Genomic DNA, 19,828 nt, shown 5'->3' on the forward strand with positions numbered 1-19,828 from the left:
TATTATAGATAGAGATAAACTGTAAACAGCAATAATGTTCAGCAAAGTAAGATTTACAAATAAGTCAACATGATCATAATGGTCAGTTGACCCTTTTAGGAGTTATTGCCCTTTATTGTCAAATTTTAACCATTTTTAGCTCACCTGACCTGAAAGGTCAAGTGAGCTTTTCTCATCACTTGGCGTCCGTCATCCGTCGTCCGTCATCCGTCGTCCATAAACTTTTACAAAAATCTTCTCCTCTGAAACTACAGGGCCAAATTTAACAAAAGATTTACAAATAAGTCAACATGACCAAAATTGTCAGTCAACCCCTTAAGGAGTTATTGCCCTTTATAGTCAATTTTTAACAAATTTTCGTCAGTTTTTGTAACTTGTACAAAAATCTTCTTCTCTGAAACTACATGGCCAAATTCAACCAAACTTGGCCATAATTATCATTGTGGTATATAGTTTAAAAAATTTGTCCGATGACACCACTTTCCAAACAAAATGGCCGACATGGCTAAAATTAGAACATAGTGGTAAAATGCAGTTTTTGATTTATATCTTTAAAACTAAGACATTTAGGGCAAATCTTTCAAGATTTAAATGTCAATCAGAAAAAGATATACCCCCTCGCAAATTTTCAGATGAATCTGACAACTCGTTGTTGGGTTGCTGCCCTAAAATTGGTAATTTTAAGGAAATTTCCCAGTTTTTGGTTATTATCTTGAATACTATTATAGATAGGGATAAACTGTAAACAGCAATTTTGTTCAGCAAAGTAAGATCTACAAATAAGTCAAACATGATAAAAATTGTAAGAGTACCCCTTAAGGAGTTATTGCCCTTTATAGTCAATTTTGAACAACTTTTCGTCATTTTTGTAACTTGAAATCTTCTTTTCTAAAACTATGGGCCATATTAAACTAAATGTGGCCACAATCATTACTATGGTATCTATTTAAAAAAAGTGTCTAATGACCCCACCTACTAAACAAGATGATCGACATCAGTAAATACAGTAACAGGTGAGCGACACAGGCTCTTGAGAGCCTCTAGTTCGTAAATCTTGGTTATCATTTACAAAAATCTTCTCCTCTGAAACTACTGGGCCAAATTAATCCAAACTTGGCCACAATCATCTTTGGGGTATCTAGATTAAAAAATGTGTCCGGTGACCCGGCCTTCAAATCAGTATGGCCACCACAGCTAAAAATAGAACATAGGGGTAAAATGCAGTTTTTGGCTTATAACTCAAAAACCAAAGCATTTAGAGCAAATCTGACATGTAAAATTGTTTATCAGGTCAACATCTATCTGCCCTGAAATTTTCAGATGAATCACACAACCTGTTGTTGGGTTGCTGTCCCTGAATCGGTAATTTTAAAGAAATTTTTCTCATTTTGGGTATTTATGTTCAGCAAAGTAAGATTTACAAATAAGTCAAAATGACCGAAATGGTCAATTGACCCCCTAAGGAGTTATTGTCCTTTATAGTCAATTTTTAACAATTTTCATAAAATTTGTAAATTTTTATTAACTTTTTCAACTGAAACTACTGGGCCAAGTTCATTATAGATAGAGATAATTGTAAGCAGCAAGACTGTTTAGTAAAGTAAGATGTACAAACACATCACTATCACCAAAACACAATTTTGTCATGAATCCATCTGCTTCCTTTGTTTAATACATGTATTCACATAGACCAAGGTGAGCGACACAGGCTCTTTAGAGCCTCTAGTTTTTTATTAAAATAAATGATTATACTATAAATGAACAGAGAATTAGAAAGAACTTCAAATTGACTGTTGCGATTTTTTTTAATTGGCATAGGAAAAATGGTGTTTTTCGCATTTATTATTATTATCAAAAAGTTGTAAGTTTTATGTAACCATAGCAACAGAAAAAAATTATTGTTCACTTAATTTTTTTTTTTTATTTTATTTATAAAATAAATAATTAAGCAATGATAACTTATAAGATACCATATGCTTCAGCTTTTTGTTCTTTTCAAAGCTGAAAAAGTTGTATATTTTGTTTAAATTATTGCATTTTTAGTCCGTATAAAGTGTATTGTATTTAGTTGCTATATGGAATTTTCCTATTTTGTATTTTAGCCAAATAAAACTTACGATGATCCTATCTTTTCTTTTGAAATTCTCAAAGCATTGTCTGAAAGCTATCTTTTCCTTAAGTATCTAACAATTCTATCATATTGTATAGTTTCTAACCACAAAATGGTGTTTTTTCCTGTATAATCCTTACAAAATAAAATGTGTCATTTTGTCGCGTCCTAAAGCTTTAGAAAATGCACGGTGACCTATCATTTTATTATATATTTCAGCATATATCAATAGATACTACGTTTTGGCAAAGTATGAACAAATTCTATCATTTTTATTTTAGACTCCCATACCACCTTAAGTATTCCTAATCAAATTTACAAATATAAACTTACATTTTCAAATGAATCAGATTTTTTTTTTTAAACAAAATCATTTGCATGAAGTACACAATCCATGAAAATTCTTATAACTATGTTCAAGATTTGTAAAAAAAATATTAATTTGTAAAAATGTGTCTTTGTGCACATTCATCAGCAACATTTTGAATGGAAAAATAAAACAAATGTGAACCTGTACAATTTTAAGTGAAATAATATACAGTAATGAACAGAATATTTACAAACAATTCAACACTTGGTTCATCAAATATTTTGAAAGCTTTGTTATGATACATATCCAAATTTATAATAAAAATAACTATTGTGTCATATGGCACTTCATTTTCATACTGGTTTACATACATAATTACTTCTCTTAATTTAGTCTGCATTACAGATGTTCAGAAAGTGTCCATATGATAATCTATTTTTTTTCATATTTATCAATCTTATTACATGTAATACATTTTAAAGTTTTCTAAATTGCTAAGCACATTGCAAGGTGTTGAACTTGAAAAGTGATTGAAATGAATTACATAGATTCAACCCGAGTAGTGTAGTGTGCTCTCTTTATGATTAGAGGCCCCAGGAGCTGGTATTGGTCAATTGTCAACATATCTATATGAGCTTAAACAATCATGATTAATTACATTTCCTGGAAAGAAACCAATAAGCTGATCAAAATTTCTACAGGAACAAAGGAGTAGGTCCAGTAAGACCCCTTTTTGGCCCTAAAATATAGCAGTTTTACAAAATTGTTAAAATGTAAACTTTTAGTTAGTTATTGTACAGTAGAATGATTCTGCTACATGAATATGAGCTGTTTTTGAAAATACAATGCGCATATATCAGGTACTAGCACCATTATGTCAAGCTAAATAACTGAAATCTTTACAATTCTAGCATTTTAGTTAAAGGACTAGGGGATATAAGGGCCATTTTTGGCCCCACCCCCAAATTTCATTTAATTTGTCATGTTGTAAGTCTAAACCATAGACCTTCTGAAAATAATCAAATTTTGAGTCTAGCTCGTTTATTCTGTTGCCTAGTAACCACTAAAATGGCGGAGTTAAACTCATCAAATATGATTATTATACAGCTTTAATATATCTATATTTGAAATTAAACCTGTTTAGCATGTAGTGAATTAACCCTTGTACACTATTTAAATATTACATAATTAATTGCACATTTTTGCCAAATTCACTGTTGTTTCTCCCTAGCAACACACCTGTGCCCATGGCAACTGCGATTTGTTTTTAAGAAAATTATCAGATATATATGATATAACTGTTTTTCCTACGCAATTCATGAAAGGGTATATATTTTTAAAATGTAAAACTGGGTAAAGTGACAAACCAGCGGCACCCCTATCAATTAAGTATTGAAGTACACCCCCTTCCCACCCTACCCCCTCTAGACTTATGTAAAGGATCATTAGGGTTGACTTTTCGAAATTCATCTTATTTTTATTATCTTTTTCAGTCATCCAGACTTATGACCATATCATTCTATAGAATTACAAAACTGGAACATGCTACTATATCAAATAAATCTGTATTCTTAGATTTTTTTCTATATTCATTATATATATATATATATATATATATAGATATTATTTGTTTTATTATAGTTTTTGTCAATGTGACTAGTTTACTTTTCGCCTTCACTAATCTTAGTGTCGTATGACTTGGTCTTTGATCATCATGACAATATTCATTTTATATTCGTGAAAATTATTGAAAACAAGAATGTGTCTTTAGTACATGGATGCCCAAATCGCAAGACTAACAATGGCCAGGAAATCCTAGGTTAGGACAGGCCCAAAAAATCGGCAGATTTAAACATGTTATTTTTGCGATCTCAAACCCCCTCTCCCTTTACCTCTAGGCAAAGTAGAAAAAAATCAAACACACAATACACACAGTAAAATTTACTTCAAAAAAGGTCCGAGTCTGATGTCAGATTCAACTACCTTGACCAAAACTTAAACTTGAAGCGAGACACAAGGACAATCGGACGAACAGACTGATATACGCACGGATGAACAGACGCATAGATCAGAAAACATAATGCCCACAAATGGGGCTCAACAACAAAGCCGGGTCACATTTTAAAATTTTCACTTCATTTGCATGCATGATTATAAAACTATTCAAAACATAGCCTTTAAAAAGGTAACAGACATGTAGTATGCTTAAAGACTTCAGGCTCTTGTTTCTATACATGGAAAGGTCAATTATCCATATATACTAGTATATACATTTACAAATTTACAGATCTTACATTGTTGGGTTGATGTTTAGACGAGTTAATTGTATATACATTATGTACACAGCCATGTATCACCATCATTGATGGGGATCCAATGGATAAATCTGTTGTAGAGTTGTCACAGGCTCAGGCGTACTTATATATTTATATATATATACATGTTTATACGGATATATGGGTAGTCTACCTTATGCCGTATCCGTTTTTTTACCATCATATTTTATAGAACTTGTTCTCTGTGCACATTACCCACAAAGACACATCCAATTGGAATATAGGTAGTTTCATTTTGAAATAAATCTCGTGTTTCTCGCCAATTATGGAAATTTAAGTAAAATACGCCCCCCCCCTTTTGTTACATAAATCATGATTCTGACCCTAATACCAGAGAGAGAAGATTGCCCCATTCAAACAACAAATTTTGAATTTATAATTAGCAAAAAGATCAGAAATGTACAGATTTTGTTATATTGAAGGTCTATCTAAAATTTCATATTTAAAAAAAAATGCCTTCAAAGTTGTTATTGACTCCCTTACACATGAAGTTCATTGCTGTCGGATTTTTTTAAAGAAATTTAACTAGATAAGCTGACGGAAATATAATTAGGAATACACTTTACATTCATAAACCAAAAAAAAATAAGTTTATATAGGCATAAGAATGTATAAACTAAACTTTGTCAGATGAAAAGGTCCAATTTGGACGGCAAATTTCAGCTTTTTATTGCTCCGCTTGGCTATGAAAAATATAAATTAAACTATCGCACCAACCTTGCACCAAAAAGATTTTTTATCCGAAGTTTGATATGTATGAACTTGTCAAGATGTTAAAATTTCTTATTGGTGCAAGCTTGGTGCGGTGGTCAAAATTTAGAAAAAACATCAAATTTTCGGTATTTTTGCTTATTTTCCCAATTATGACGTCATTTGCACCTACCATTGTGACGTCATTGAACTTTTTTTTGTTAAATAAAAACATTTTTTTAAAATCATTTACTCATATTCTAATAATTTATGGAGAAAAATCTGCTCTGTTAGAATTTTTATTATCTTGTAAATCTGGGGCCATTTTAGGCCATTAAAGCCCCTACTCCTTTTAGACGGTTTTCCTGTGAAATGAAAGTGGCCGCATTCGTGCTCATCCTTTATATTAAAATGTAAGTTGTATTTTATGATATTGCATAACATATATAAAGAATGAGGATGAACACGGATGGGGCTAGACTTGCTACATGTCCCTTCCTAATGTTTTTTCTTCTTTTTTTCAATTTTGCCCCTTTAATAGTTTTACTGCTATAACTAGGAGATTACAATTATACTGACATCTGGAGGAGGAAGGGACTTGTAAAGTTTGTCTGAGGCTTGACCAAACTGTTAATCTTAGAGTAATTAAGATTGACATTTATTGATAAGAATTTCAGATAACAGTTGGGAAGTGAAACTTGATATTCCAGTGTTGTGCAAATACTGTTATTTATTTTCATTGTATAACTTACTAGAAAGATAAGGTCACTGAACTTATACATATGATCAAACATCACATCATTGTGAGAGTTTATGTTGTTCCGATGGCAGAAAGTTCTACTCCCAAAAAGTTTTTTAGATTTATAAAATTTACTCCAACAACTAAAAAAACTCTTTGTGTAATTTGTGGAAACAGAATTGAAAAAAGTGATTACAGGAGAAAATTATTTCATGGCAGCATCAAATCTGAATACTGTATTCTTATTGAAAAATATCTGGAAATAAATATTACAGAAGAGACACATGCAGATACTGCATGTAGAAAATGTGTTAGAGAACTGCAAAAAATTGACAGTGTTTTCACAACATTTAAATCGTCTTATCAGAATACTTTGGCAAAACTACGTGAAACACATGGACATAACTCGGTTTCATTCAAAAGACAATTTTCCGAGGATGGTAGTGCAACTGTTAATAGTAGGAAATCGTTGTTTCCTAGAGATGAGGGAAAAGAAGAAGACCCTGAATTCAATATTGACACTGAAACTGACACAGAACTGAAGGTATGTTTGTAAAGTACATTATTGTAAAAACAGAGAAAATAAGAAAGGAATGTCCTTTCATAAGAAACATGTATCCTATAACCAACAGAAACGAGCAAAGAAAGTGTACAATCTCATTTTGATTTATTGATTTCTTGATATTTTTTTCCTCCAGTGGCAAATATTTCATGTGTTTCTAGATTAAAACTATGATTCAAGCATAGTTATTTTCAGTTTTGAAAACAAAATTTTTAAAAAGCATATTTCTTGAGTAGCATATTTATAAAGACTATTAATTATATCTTTATGTATACGTTAGATTTATTTTTTTATACACTTATTCATACATAAATATTGAAATTAAACATGAAACAGTACAACTAATGAAAACATTAGTTTAATGAGGAAACAATCATTTTTTGAGAGGGGAATAGTGGGTATGATTATTTTTCTGAAGAACTAATAATCTATTTATGAAAACTTTTGGGCCCTCCCGAAAAAAAAAAGAAACACACACACTCAAAAACAACAGTTTATACCAATGTTATTGTTAAATTAAATAAAACATTAGGTTTTTTTTCAAAATGTGAAAATTACATTACTTGTATGTCAAAGTTTTAGACATGATAATCTTTGCTCATTGTTGAAGGCAGTATGGTAACCTGAAATTGTTAATTTCTGTGTCGTTTTGGTCTCTTGAGGAAAGTTGTCTCATCTGCAATCATAACACATCTTCTTTTTTTAGGTTATAATATGCCGTGGATTAAAAAATGAAATACGGTGCATGTCTGCGAAGCACTTTCCAATTCTTGATGCCTTAACCTCTGGTGATATGCCTACAGTTGGTTTGTTAATTTCAAAAATCCCAGATTTGCAAGATGTTTTCCAAGAGACAGTGTTTGATACCATCAAAGGAGAAATTAAAACTTTGGCACTAAGAGAGAATAACTCAATTTTACGTAAACATGACAAGATAAAGTCTCTTACATTTGCCAGAGTTATAGATGAATGGAGACAGAAGGCTCCTACTTTTTTAAAATCACTTGAAGCAGCGGTAGCAAACCCAGCACATCAGTTTAATAAGTATAAAAAGGGCGAAGCTTTAATACCAGGCATAGTGACTGCTGGCTGTAAACTTTTGACCCTGTACAGCAAAGATTTAAATGCTTTTCAACATTTTAATAGCTATATTTTGTGGAAAGGTGGTTGCAAAAAGTCTGCATTTTCTCGACTGAATGCCACATACGACTGCTTAAGCTACCAATCAACGCTTAGTTTGGCAGACAAGTTAGGGAATGACTGGGACAAGGATCTTGTTGCCATGCAAGAACTAGTAACAACTGAAACGTCACATGAATTGGTGTTACTTCAGAACATACAGATGATCAAAGAGTCCATTGATTTGGTAAATGGAGATGCTGATACAATGGTACAACGAATTCTTGAACTTTCTAATGCGGAAAATGATTTGCATCAGTACAGAGATTTAATGCACCCTGGCTTTTACTTTGTAGGAGATAATGTAGATATGCGTACAAAAGTCAGGAATATGACAATCTATAACCAACACAAAGACCATCATATGTACCAAATATGTGCCTATGAAAACAGGATTTCAGGGAACCACCTAGACAACACTGTTGCCAAAGGAGATGCAAATACAGTGCCCTTCACTACTTTCATACCGAGTCAGTTAGAATTGGACAGTATAGCAAGTGACTTCACTTTCTTAGTAGCGAAAATATGGAGTCAGCATATTCCACACTTCAACATATTTGCACCAGTCCTTCCCGAGTATATTGAGCATCAGTACATGAAAGAAATGAAGCAAAAAACAGCAAGAGTAAGTTGATATTGTATGTGTTATTGATGTGATCCATTATTGTTAAAAATTGGCAGTGGCAAATATTCCATGCATATTACAAACAAGGACAAGGATGTAACATAAACATTTATATAACTTTGATCAATCTTTGACTTTGGTTCACAAAGGAAAAAGGCTACCCTATATGTATGTGTTTAAAAATGGTAACTTTCAAATCCTGCATCTTAATTAAGTCTTCGAAAATTACTGTTTGTTATGGTGTCCTTCATTTTATCTCTTGATATTTAGCAAAAAAACTATTTATACAACATATTTCAATAAACCCACAATAAGTTTAAGTTTTGTTGATATATGTTAAAAATCAAGTAATAGCATATATAAAACTTAATCGAAAAGATTATAACCCTAAAAAGTAATAATATGCTTAACTGGGCTCATTGTTGAAGGCCGTACAGTAACCTATAGTTGTTAATTTCTAAGTCATTTGGTCTCTTGTGGAGTGTTGTCTCATTGGCAATCATAACCGCATCTTTTTTTTTTATATTAAAAAGTATTAATACTCAAGTACAAAACATATAATTTTTACTATACATGCATATACATGTAATATTATTATAAGAATTATATTTGATTGTGTTTAATTTCATGTACCTCATTTTGCTTTTAATAGATAAATATGGGAGTTTTGATGAAAAGTGAGCAATACAACGAAGATATGACAGACATTTGTGAATTTATGCACAAGTATGTACCTGGACACAATGAAACAGATGACTGGACAAAACAGCCACAAAAAGTCTTGAGTGGCGGAGACTATTTAACTTTTGAGAGACACAAACAGGCGCAGTCATCCAAACGAAATGGTCGAACTCCAACAAAAAGATTAGAGGGACTGGTACCTAAAATGGAAGAATTTCACAACCAGGGAGAGTTGCTAAAGGTAATGTCTACAATACTCTAAGATGCATGATTTTTTATTAGTTGCAAGTGGCTTTGAACTAGCTGTCAGATAACTGAGAGTACTCCCAGAAATGTTTCTAGTGTCTTTTTGTTGTCAAGATGTACAAGTACCTGGCCACGTCCAATTGTATTTTTGTCCATCTGATGAGTTAAGCCTTTTTTAACTGATTTTTATACGACCGCAAATTTTGAAAAAATTTCGTCGTATATTGCTATCACGTTGGCGTCGTCGTCGTCGTCGTCGTCGTCGTCGTCCGAATACTTTTAGTTTTCGCACTCTAACTTTAGTAAAAGTGAATAGAAATCTATGAAATTTTAACACAAGGTTTATGACCATAAAAGGAAGGTTGGTATTGATTTTGGGAGTTTTGCTCCCAACATTTTAGGAATTAGGGGCCAAAAAGGGCCCAAATAAGCATTTTCTTGGTTTTCGCACTATAACTTTAGTTTAAGTTAATAGAAATCTATGAAATTTTGACACAAGGTTGATGATCACAAAAGAAAGGTTGGGATTGATTTTGGGAGTTTTGGTTTCAACAGTTTAGGAATTAGGGGCCAAAAAGGGCCCAAATAAGCATTATTCTGGGTTTTCGCACAATAACTTTAGTTTAAGTAAATAGAAATCAATGAAATTTAAACATAATGTTTATGACCACAAAAGGAAGATTGGTATTGATTTTGGGAGTTTAGGTCCCAACAGTTTAGGAATTAGGGGCCAAAAAGGGACCCAAATAAGCATTTTTCTTGGTTTTCGCACCATAACGTTAGTATAAGTAAATAGAAATCTATGAAATTTAAACACAAGGTTATTGACCATAAAAGGAAAGTTGGTATTGATTTTGGGAGTTTTGGTCCCAACAGTTTAGGAAAAAAGGGGCCCAAAGGGTCCAAAATTAAACTTTGTTTGATTTCATCAAAATTGAATAATTGGAGTTCTTTGATATGCCGAATCTAACTGTGTATGTAGATTCTTAACTTTTGGTCCCGTTTTCAAATTGGTCTACATTAAGGTCCAAAGGGTCCAAAATTAAACTTAGTTTGATTTTAACAAAAATTGAATCCTTGGGGTTCTTTGATATGCTGAATCTAAAAATGAACTTAGATTTTTTATTACTGGCCCAGTTTTCAAGTTGGCCCAAATCGGGGTCCAAAATTAAACGTTTTTGATTTCATCAAAAATTGAAAAAATGGGGTTCTTTGATATGCCAAATCTAACTGTGTATGTGGATTCTTCATTTTTGGTCTTGTTTTCAAATTGGCCTACATTAAGGTCCAAAGAATCCAAAATTAAACTAAGATTGACTTTAACAAAAATTAAATTCTTGGGCCTCTTTGATTTGCTGAATCTAAACATGTACTTAGATTTTTGATTATGGGCCCAGTTTTCAAGTTGGTCCAAATCAGGATCTAAAATTATTATATTAAGTATTGTGGAATAGCAAGTCTTTTCAATTGCACAGTATTGTGCAATGGCAAGAAATACCTAATTTCACAATATTGTGAAATAGCAAATTTTTTTTTAATAAGAGTTATCTTTCTTTGTCCAAAATAGTAAGCAAGAAATATCTTATTGCAAGATTTTTTTTTAATTGGAGTTATCTTTCTTTGTCCAGAATCAACTTAAATCTTTGTTATATACAATATACAATGTATATTCACTTTTTACTACCAACTGATAAATTTAAATAATCTTTACCATTCAGTGATAACAAGCAGTTTTTTTACATCTTAATATTTTATGATGTATTTAAATGAGTAGTTATTGTTGCAAACTCCATTAGAATATTTTAATTGAGATTAGTTTTGGAATAAGGGAAAGGGGGGATGTGATTAAAAAATTGGGTTCAATTTTTCTCATTTGAAATATCATAAATAAAAAGAAAATTTCTTCAAACATTTTTTGAGAGGATTAATATTGAACAGCATAGTGAATTGCTCTAAGAGAAAACAAAAATTTTAAGTTCATTAGAACACATTCATTCTGTGTCAGAAACCTATGCTGTGTCAACTATTTAATCACAATCCAAATTTAGAGCTGAATCCAGCTTGAATGTTGTGTCCATACTTGCCCCAACTGTTCAGGGTTCAACCTCTGCGGTCGTATAAAGCTACGCCCTGCGAAGCATCTGGTTATAGTTCGTTCTTATGTTGTACTGTTATACCACTGTCCCAGGTTAGGAGGAGGGTTGGGATCCGCTTACATGACGTTTAACCCTGCCATATTATTTATGCATGTGCCTGTCCCAAGTCAGGAGCCTGTAATTGTGGTTGTCGTTTGTTTATGTGTTACCTATGTGTTTTGTTTTACATTGTCATATCGGGGCCTTTTATAGCTGACTATATATATGCGGTATGGGCTTTGTATGCTCATTGTTGAAGACCGTACGGTGACCTATAGTTGTTAATGTCTGTGTCATTTTGGTCTCTTGTGGACAGTTGTCTCATTGGTAACCATACCACATCTTCTTTTTTAAATCTACATAAGAAAGATAATTTGAAATAGATTATGTCGTATGTTGATATTTATTTTTAATATATTTTTTTAGAAAAACACTTTTATTTTTTGAGAAATGCATATTTTTTCATTGTTAAACCCGTAATCTGTCTGATTGCTTCAATTTCAGGTCATTTGGAAGTTGTTGTACTCAACCTCGTCAGCTAGAGACCAGGGAACTCTGTATGCAGCACGCAATACCATAAATGCAAGAAATGTTACCCAAGATCCGGCCGATGATTTTTATGCAGCTTCTGATCTTGTTGAGAAAGTTACCACAGCATATATTATAACAGGTGGTCTTACTCATTTTGAAATGGAAAGCATAGACTCTTTACCCTGTAAAAATGTGTATGAGGGTGCAGTTGGGAATACAAATGAAATGAAGGAATATATTTTTGAAATAATAGAAAGGGAATTGTAGCAAGTCTAGGATGGGGCCACTTTCATTTTTGACTAGACTTGCTACAATTCCCTTTCTATTATTTTTCTCTTACTAATTTATATGTTTACTGATAAGTGCTAGCCTACTGATTGCCCTTGGAGAAAGGGACTTGTATAATAACATTTTATACCGACCAGATACTGGTCGGTAAGAGGTTATAATTTCACATCTGTTGATAATAGATAATTAAGCTGTCATGTGTATATATCCCATGCTGTTCTCCCATATTTTATCTCAAGTAGATTACAATTTCACTTTTCTTATGATTCCAACATCAAAATGGATACAGATGTCATATCTGCTGCAATAGATTTTGGATTACAAAAGTTGTCATTTACTGAAATCAAAATTAACCAGAGAAAAGTTGTAGAAAGCTTTTTGGCAGGCAAAGATGTATTTTTCTGTTCACCAACTGGAAGTGGCAAATCACTAACTTTTGAAATAGCACCTTTTGTATTTAAATATTTACAGAAGAATGATATGTGTATTGTACTTGTTATTTCGCCTCTAACATCTTTAATGCGAACACAGACTCAAGCATTGAATAGAAAAGGGATTAAAGCAGTATATTTGAAGGACATTACCTCACCATCTAATTTTGAAGACAGCCTAACAAATCTTTCCTTAGGAGATGTGAAGGAAGGAAAAATTGACATTATTTTCTCCAGTCCAGAGTCACTTATTGGACACGAAAGAAAATTACTGTTGGATTTGGCAAAGAAAAATTTTATCAAGACAGTATTTGTAGATGAAGCTCACTGCATAAAAAAGTTGTAAGTATTTATTTTTGTACATGTAACAAACAAAAAAGATATAATACTAAAGTAGAAAAACAAATAATCTGAATCGCTCAAACATAAGAAATAACATACATAAGAATAAATATGTATATCTTTAAAATAGTACATGCATACTAAAGAAAAAAACACATCATATATTTATAAATGTATATATATATCTGTACATGCACTAACTATTTAATGTTTATTTATTCAAAACATTCTCATTTAATTTTACTTTTAATATTAATCACCCTTTTAATTGAATATTTCTGTTACTATTATAAAAGATTATTCTGCCAATGGTGTCAAATTAAAAACTTTCAATTCATATTGTGATGTTTTGAAAGATGTATGAAATATTTGCTACTGGACTGTTGGATATCTACAATAATTAAGATTATATAAATATGTTTTCTTTGGTGCTTACATAATTTATCTTATGAAATACTTCTTTGTAAAGCTAAGGCATTTTTATGAGACCTATGCAGATTTATATTGCATTATGATTAATTAATTTTTTTCAGTGGGCTTCCAGATAAAAAGAAGAAGAAATTGGCATATAGACCATGTTATGGCCGACTTGACGAAATTCGTTCACTTGTTGGGGGTCATGTACCAGTAGTGGCTCTAACAGCAACAGCTACAGAGGAAACCAAAGCCGTCATTAAAAAGCAACTTTGTATGGATAACTGCTCTGAGATTATGGTAAATCCTGACAAAAAGAATGTGACATACTGGGTACATAATTTACCTTCAGATGATATTTGCACCAATTTTAGATGGTTAGTAAATTTATTAAGAGGATATAAGCAGGCCACTTCAAGGATGATTATATTCTTTAGGCAAATCAAACACATGGCAGACGTATACGAATATCTTGAAACATCCCTTAAGCATGATGCTTACATAGACTTCAAAGAGGGAGGACCAAATGATAACAGGAATCGCCTTTTTGACATGTTCCACATGAAAACCGATGATGACGTAAAAGATTTTATTTGTACATCCTACATGAATCCAAATGGTAATATTAGAGTTGTTCTATGTTCAACATCTTTTAGCATGGGTCTAGATGTAAAAGGTGTGGATACAGTTATACATTATGGTCCAGCTAATGATGTTGATGACTATGTACAAGAATCTGGTCGTGCTGGTAGGGAACTTTCGCAACAATGCAATGCTATTCTACTTACTTACAAAAGATGTTTAGGAAGTCAAAATATATTCCCATCTATGAAAGAATATGTTAAATCTAAAACCTGTAGACGGGCGTTTATTCTAAATATATTTAAAACAATTGTTGAACATGCACATATACCTCACTTTTGTTGTGATATTTGTCGTCTCTCGTGCAAATGTGCATGCAGTTGTGAAGATGAATGTGTATGTACAAACACTTGCAATCAAGTTCTCCCTAAAATAAACACAGCTATTATGTCAAATGAGGACAATGATGATAGTGATGATAACGATGACAATGACATTACAGAACTCGATGATATGACTTTTACAACAGTTAGATTGTGATATAATATTTTGAAGATGATATATACAAGGAATCACAATATAAATGTTGTGTATAGACATTTTACAACAGTTAGATTGTGATATAATATTTGTAAGATGATATATACAAGGAATCACAATCTAACTGTTGTAAATTGACATTTTACAACAGTTAGATTGTGATATATAATATTTCACAACATTTTACAACAGTTAGATTGTGAAATATAATATTTTAAGATGATATATACAAGGAATCACAATCTAAATGTTGTGTAGAGACATTTTACAACAGTTAAATTGTGATATAATATTTTTAAGATCATATATACAAGGAATCACAATCTAAATGTTGTATATAGACATTTTACAACAGTTAGATTGTGATATAATATTTTAAAGATGATATATACAAGGAATCACAATCTAAATGTTGTGTATAGACATTTTACAACAGTTAGATTGTGATATAATATTTCTAAGATAAAATATACAAGGAATCACAATCTAAATGTTGTGTATAGACATTTTACAACAGTTAGATTGTGATATAATATTTCTAAGATGATATATACAAGGAATCACAATCTAAAAGTTGTGTATAGACATTTTACAACAGTTATATTATGATATAATATTTCTAAGATGATATATACAAGGAATCACAATATAAATGTTGTGTATAGACATTTTACAACAGCTAGATTGTGATATAATATTTCTAAGATAAAATATACAAGGAATCACAATCTAACTGTTGTGTATAGACATTTTACAACAGTTAGATTGTGATATAATATTTCTAAGATGATATATACAAGGAATCACAATCTAAAAGTTGTGTATAGACATTTTACAACAGTTATATTATGATATAATATTTCTAAGATGATATATACAAGGAATCACAATATAAATGTTGTGTATAGACATTTTACAACAGCTAGATTGTGATATAATATTTGTAAGATGATATATACAAGGAATCACAATCTAAATGTTGTATATAGACATTTTACAACAGTTTCATTGTGATATAATATTTCTAAGATGATATATACAAGGAATCACAATATAAATGTTGTGTATAGACATTTTACAACAGCTAGATTGTGATATAATATTTGTAAGATGATATATACAAGGAATCACAATCTAAATGTTGTATATAGACATTTTACAATAGTTAGATTGTGATATAATATTTGTTAGACAATATATACAAGGAATCACAATATAAATTTTGTGTATAGACATTTTACAACAGTTTCATTGTGATATAATATTTCTAAGATGATATATACAAGGAATCACAATATAAATGTTGTGTATAGACATTTTACAACAGCTAGATTGTGATATAATATTTGTAAGATGATATATACAAGGAATCACAATCTAAATGTTTTATATAGACATTTTACAACAGTTTCATTGTGATATAATATTTCTAAGCTGATATATACAAGGAATCACAATATAAATGTTGTGTATAGACATTTTACAACAGTTAGATTGTGATATAATATTTTTAAGATGATATATACAAGGAATCACAATATAAATGTTGTGTATAGACATTTTACAACAGTTAGATTGTGATATAATATTTTTAAGATGATATATACAAGGAATCACAATCTAAATGTTGTATATATCCATTTTACAATAGTTAGATTGTGATACAATATTTTTAAGATGATATATACAAGGAATCACAATCTAAATGTTGTATAAAGACATTTTACGACAGTTTCATTGTGATATAATATTTCTAAGATGATATATACAAGGAATCACAATATAAATGTTGTGTATAGACATTTTACAACAGCTAGATTGTGATATAATATTTGTAAGATGATATATACAAGGAATCACAATCTAAATGTTGTATATAGACATTTTACAATAGTTAGATTGTGATATAATATTTGTTAGACAATATATACAAGGAATCACAATATAAATTTTGTGTATAGACATTTTACAACAGTTTCATTGTGATATAATATTTCTAAGATGATATATACAAGGAATCACAATCTAAATGTTGTATATAGACATTTTACAACAGTTTCATTGTGATATAATATTTCTAAGATGATATATACAAGGAATCACAATATAAATGTTGTGTATAGACATTTTACAACAGCTAGATTGTGATATAATATTTGTAAGATGATATATACAAGGAATCACAATCTAAATGTTGTATATAGACATTTTACAATAGTTAGATTGTGATATAATATTTGTTAGACAATATATACAAGGAATCACAATATAAATGTTTTGTATAGACATTTTACAACAGCTAGATTGTGATATAATATTTCTAAGATGATATATACAAGGAATCACAATCTAAATGTTGTATATAGACATTTTACAACAGTTTCATTGTGATATAATATTTCTAAGATGATATATACAAGGAATCACAATATAAATGTTGTGTATAGACATTTTACAACAGCTAGATTGTGATATAATATTTGTAAGATGATATATACAAGGAATCACAATCTAAATGTTGTATATAGACATTTTACAATAGTTAGATTGTGATATAATATTTGTTAGACAATATATACAAGGAATCACAATATAAATGTTTTGTATAGACATTTTACAACAGCTAGATTGTGATATAATATTTCTAAGATGATATATACAAGGAATCACAATCTAAATGTTGTATATAGACATTTTACAACAGTTTCATTGTGATATAATATTTCTAAGATGATATATACAAGGAATCACAATATAAATGTTGTGTATAGACATTTTACAACAGCTAGATTGTGATATAATATTTGTAAGATGATATATACAAGGAATCACAATCTAAATGTTGTATATAGACATTTTACAATAGTTAGATTGTGATATAATATATCAATATGATATATACAAGGAATCACAATCTAAATGTTGTATATAGACATTTTACCACAGTTAGATTGTGATATAATATTTCAAGATGATATATACAAGGAATCACAATCTAAATGTTGTATATAGACATTTTACAACAGTTAGATTGTAATATAATACATTCTGAGATGATATATACAAGGAATCATAATCTAAATGTTGTATATAGACATTTTATAACAGTTAGATTGTGATATACTATTTGTTAGATGGTATATACAAGGAATCACAATCTAATTATTGTATATTGACATTTTACAACAGTTAGATTGTGATATAATATTTTGAAGATGATATATACAAGGAATCACAATCAAAATGTTGTGTATAGACATTTTACAACAGTTAGATTGTGATATAATATTTTGAAGATGATATATACAAGGAATCACAATATAAATGTTGTGTATAGACATTTTACAACAGTTAGATTGTGATATAATATTTGTAAGATGATATATACAAGGAATCACAATCTAACTGTTGTAAATTGACATTTTACAACAGTTAGATTGTGATATAATATTTCAAGATGATATATACAAGGAATCACAATCTAAATGTTGTATATAGACATTTTACAACAGTTAGATTGTAATATAATACATTCTGAGATGATATATACAAGGAATCATAATCTAAATGTTGTATATAGACATTTTATAACAGTTAGATTGTGATATACTATTTGTTAGATGGTATATACAAGGAATCACAATCTAATTATTGTATATTGACATTTTACAACAGTTAGATTGTGGTATAATATTTCTAAGATGATATTTACAAGGAATTACAATCTAAATGTTGTGTATAGACATTTTACAAAAGTTAGATTGTGATATACTATTTTTAAGATGATATATACAAGGAATCACAATCTAAATGTTGTATATAGACATTTTACAACAGTTAGATTGTGATATAATATTTCAAGATGATATATACAAGGAATCACAATCAAAATGTTGTGTATAGACATTTTACAACAGTTAGATTGTGATATAATATTTTGAAGATGATATATACAAGGAATCACAATATAAATGTTGTGTATAGACATTTTACAACAGTTAGATTGTGATATAATATTTGTAAGATGATATATACAAGGAATCACAATCTAACTGTTGTAAATTGACATTTTACAACAGTTAGATTGTGATATATAATATTTCACAACATTTTACAACAGTTAGATTGTGAAATATAATATTTTAAGATGATATATACAAGGAATCACAATCTAAATGTTGTGTAGAGACATTTTACAACAGTTAAATTGTGATATAATATTTTTAAGATCATATATACAAGGAATCACAATCTAAATGTTGTATATAGACATTTTACAACAGTTTCATTGTGATATAATATTTCTAAGATGATATATACAAGGAATCACAATATAAATGTTGTGTATAGACATTTTACAACAGCTAGATTGTGATATAATATTTGTAAGATGATATATACAAGGAATCACAATCTAAATGTTGTATATAGACATTTTACAATAGTTAGATTGTGATATAATATTTGTTAGACAATATATACAAGGAATCACAATATAAATTTTGTGTATAGACATTTTACAACAGTTTCATTGTGATATAATATTTCTAAGATGATATATACAAGGAATCACAATATAAATGTTGTGTATAGACATTTTACAACAGCTAGATTGTGATATAATATTTGTAAGATGATATATACAAGGAATCACAATCTAAATGTTTTATATAGACATTTTACAACAGTTTCATTGTGATATAATATTTCTAAGCTGATATATACAAGGAATCACAATATAAATGTTGTGTATAGACATTTTACAACAGCTAGATTGTGATATACTATTTGTAAGATGATATATACAAGGAATCACAATCTAAATGTTGTATATATCATTTTACAATAGTTAGATTGTGATATAATATTTGTTAGACGATATATACAAGGAATCACAATATAAATGTTGTGTATAGACATTTTACAACAGTTAGATTGTGATATAATATTTTTAAGATGATATATACAAGGAATCACAATATAAATGTTGTGTATAGACATTTTACAACAGTTAGATTGTGATATAATATTTTTAAGATGATATATACAAGGAATCACAATCTAAATGTTGTATATATCCATTTTAC

General features: G+C 29.8%; 2 protein-coding genes across 2 annotated transcripts; both read left to right on the plus strand.

Annotated features, from left to right (window-relative positions):
- The first annotated feature begins 6,255 nt into the window (after positions 1 to 6,255).
- On the plus strand, positions 6,256 to 12,411 carry LOC134687728 (uncharacterized). Its single transcript, XM_063548185.1, has 4 exons — positions 6,256 to 6,729; positions 7,454 to 8,551; positions 9,204 to 9,473; positions 12,106 to 12,411. Exons 1-4 carry the CDS (start codon positions 6,271 to 6,273, stop codon positions 12,409 to 12,411), a joined length of 2,133 nt encoding a protein of 710 aa, XP_063404255.1. The 5' UTR covers positions 6,256 to 6,270.
- A 39-nt stretch (positions 12,412 to 12,450) lies between these two features.
- Positions 12,451 to 14,741, plus strand: LOC134687729 (probable ATP-dependent DNA helicase RecS). The gene is made up of 2 exons (XM_063548186.1): positions 12,451 to 13,205; positions 13,739 to 14,741. The coding sequence occupies exons 1-2, from the start codon at positions 12,712 to 12,714 to the stop codon at positions 14,739 to 14,741; spliced, it is 1,497 nt and encodes a 498-aa protein (XP_063404256.1). The 5' UTR covers positions 12,451 to 12,711.
- Positions 14,742 to 19,828: the final 5,087 nt, after the last annotated feature.

This window comes from Mytilus trossulus, chromosome 10, assembly GCF_036588685.1.
Source record: "Mytilus trossulus isolate FHL-02 chromosome 10, PNRI_Mtr1.1.1.hap1, whole genome shotgun sequence".
Classification (NCBI taxonomy): domain Eukaryota; kingdom Metazoa; phylum Mollusca; class Bivalvia; order Mytilida; family Mytilidae; genus Mytilus; species Mytilus trossulus.

Excerpts from the sequence above, each read along its gene's own strand:
- LOC134687728 (XM_063548185.1), top strand. The coding sequence starts at position 6,271 with ATGGCAGAAAGTTCTACTCCCAAAAAGTTTTTTAGATTTATAAAATTT. Across the intron at positions 6,730-7,453 it reads AAACTGACACAGAACTGAAG|GTTATAATATGCCGTGGATT; the intron begins GTATGTTTGTAA and ends TTCTTTTTTTAG. Across the intron at positions 9,474-12,105 it reads ACCAGGGAGAGTTGCTAAAG|CTTCAATTTCAGGTCATTTG; the intron begins GTAATGTCTACA and ends TCTGTCTGATTG.
- LOC134687729 (XM_063548186.1), top strand. The coding sequence starts at position 12,712 with ATGGATACAGATGTCATATCTGCTGCAATAGATTTTGGATTACAAAAG. Across the intron at positions 13,206-13,738 it reads GCTCACTGCATAAAAAAGTT|TGGGCTTCCAGATAAAAAGA; the intron begins GTAAGTATTTAT and ends AATTTTTTTCAG.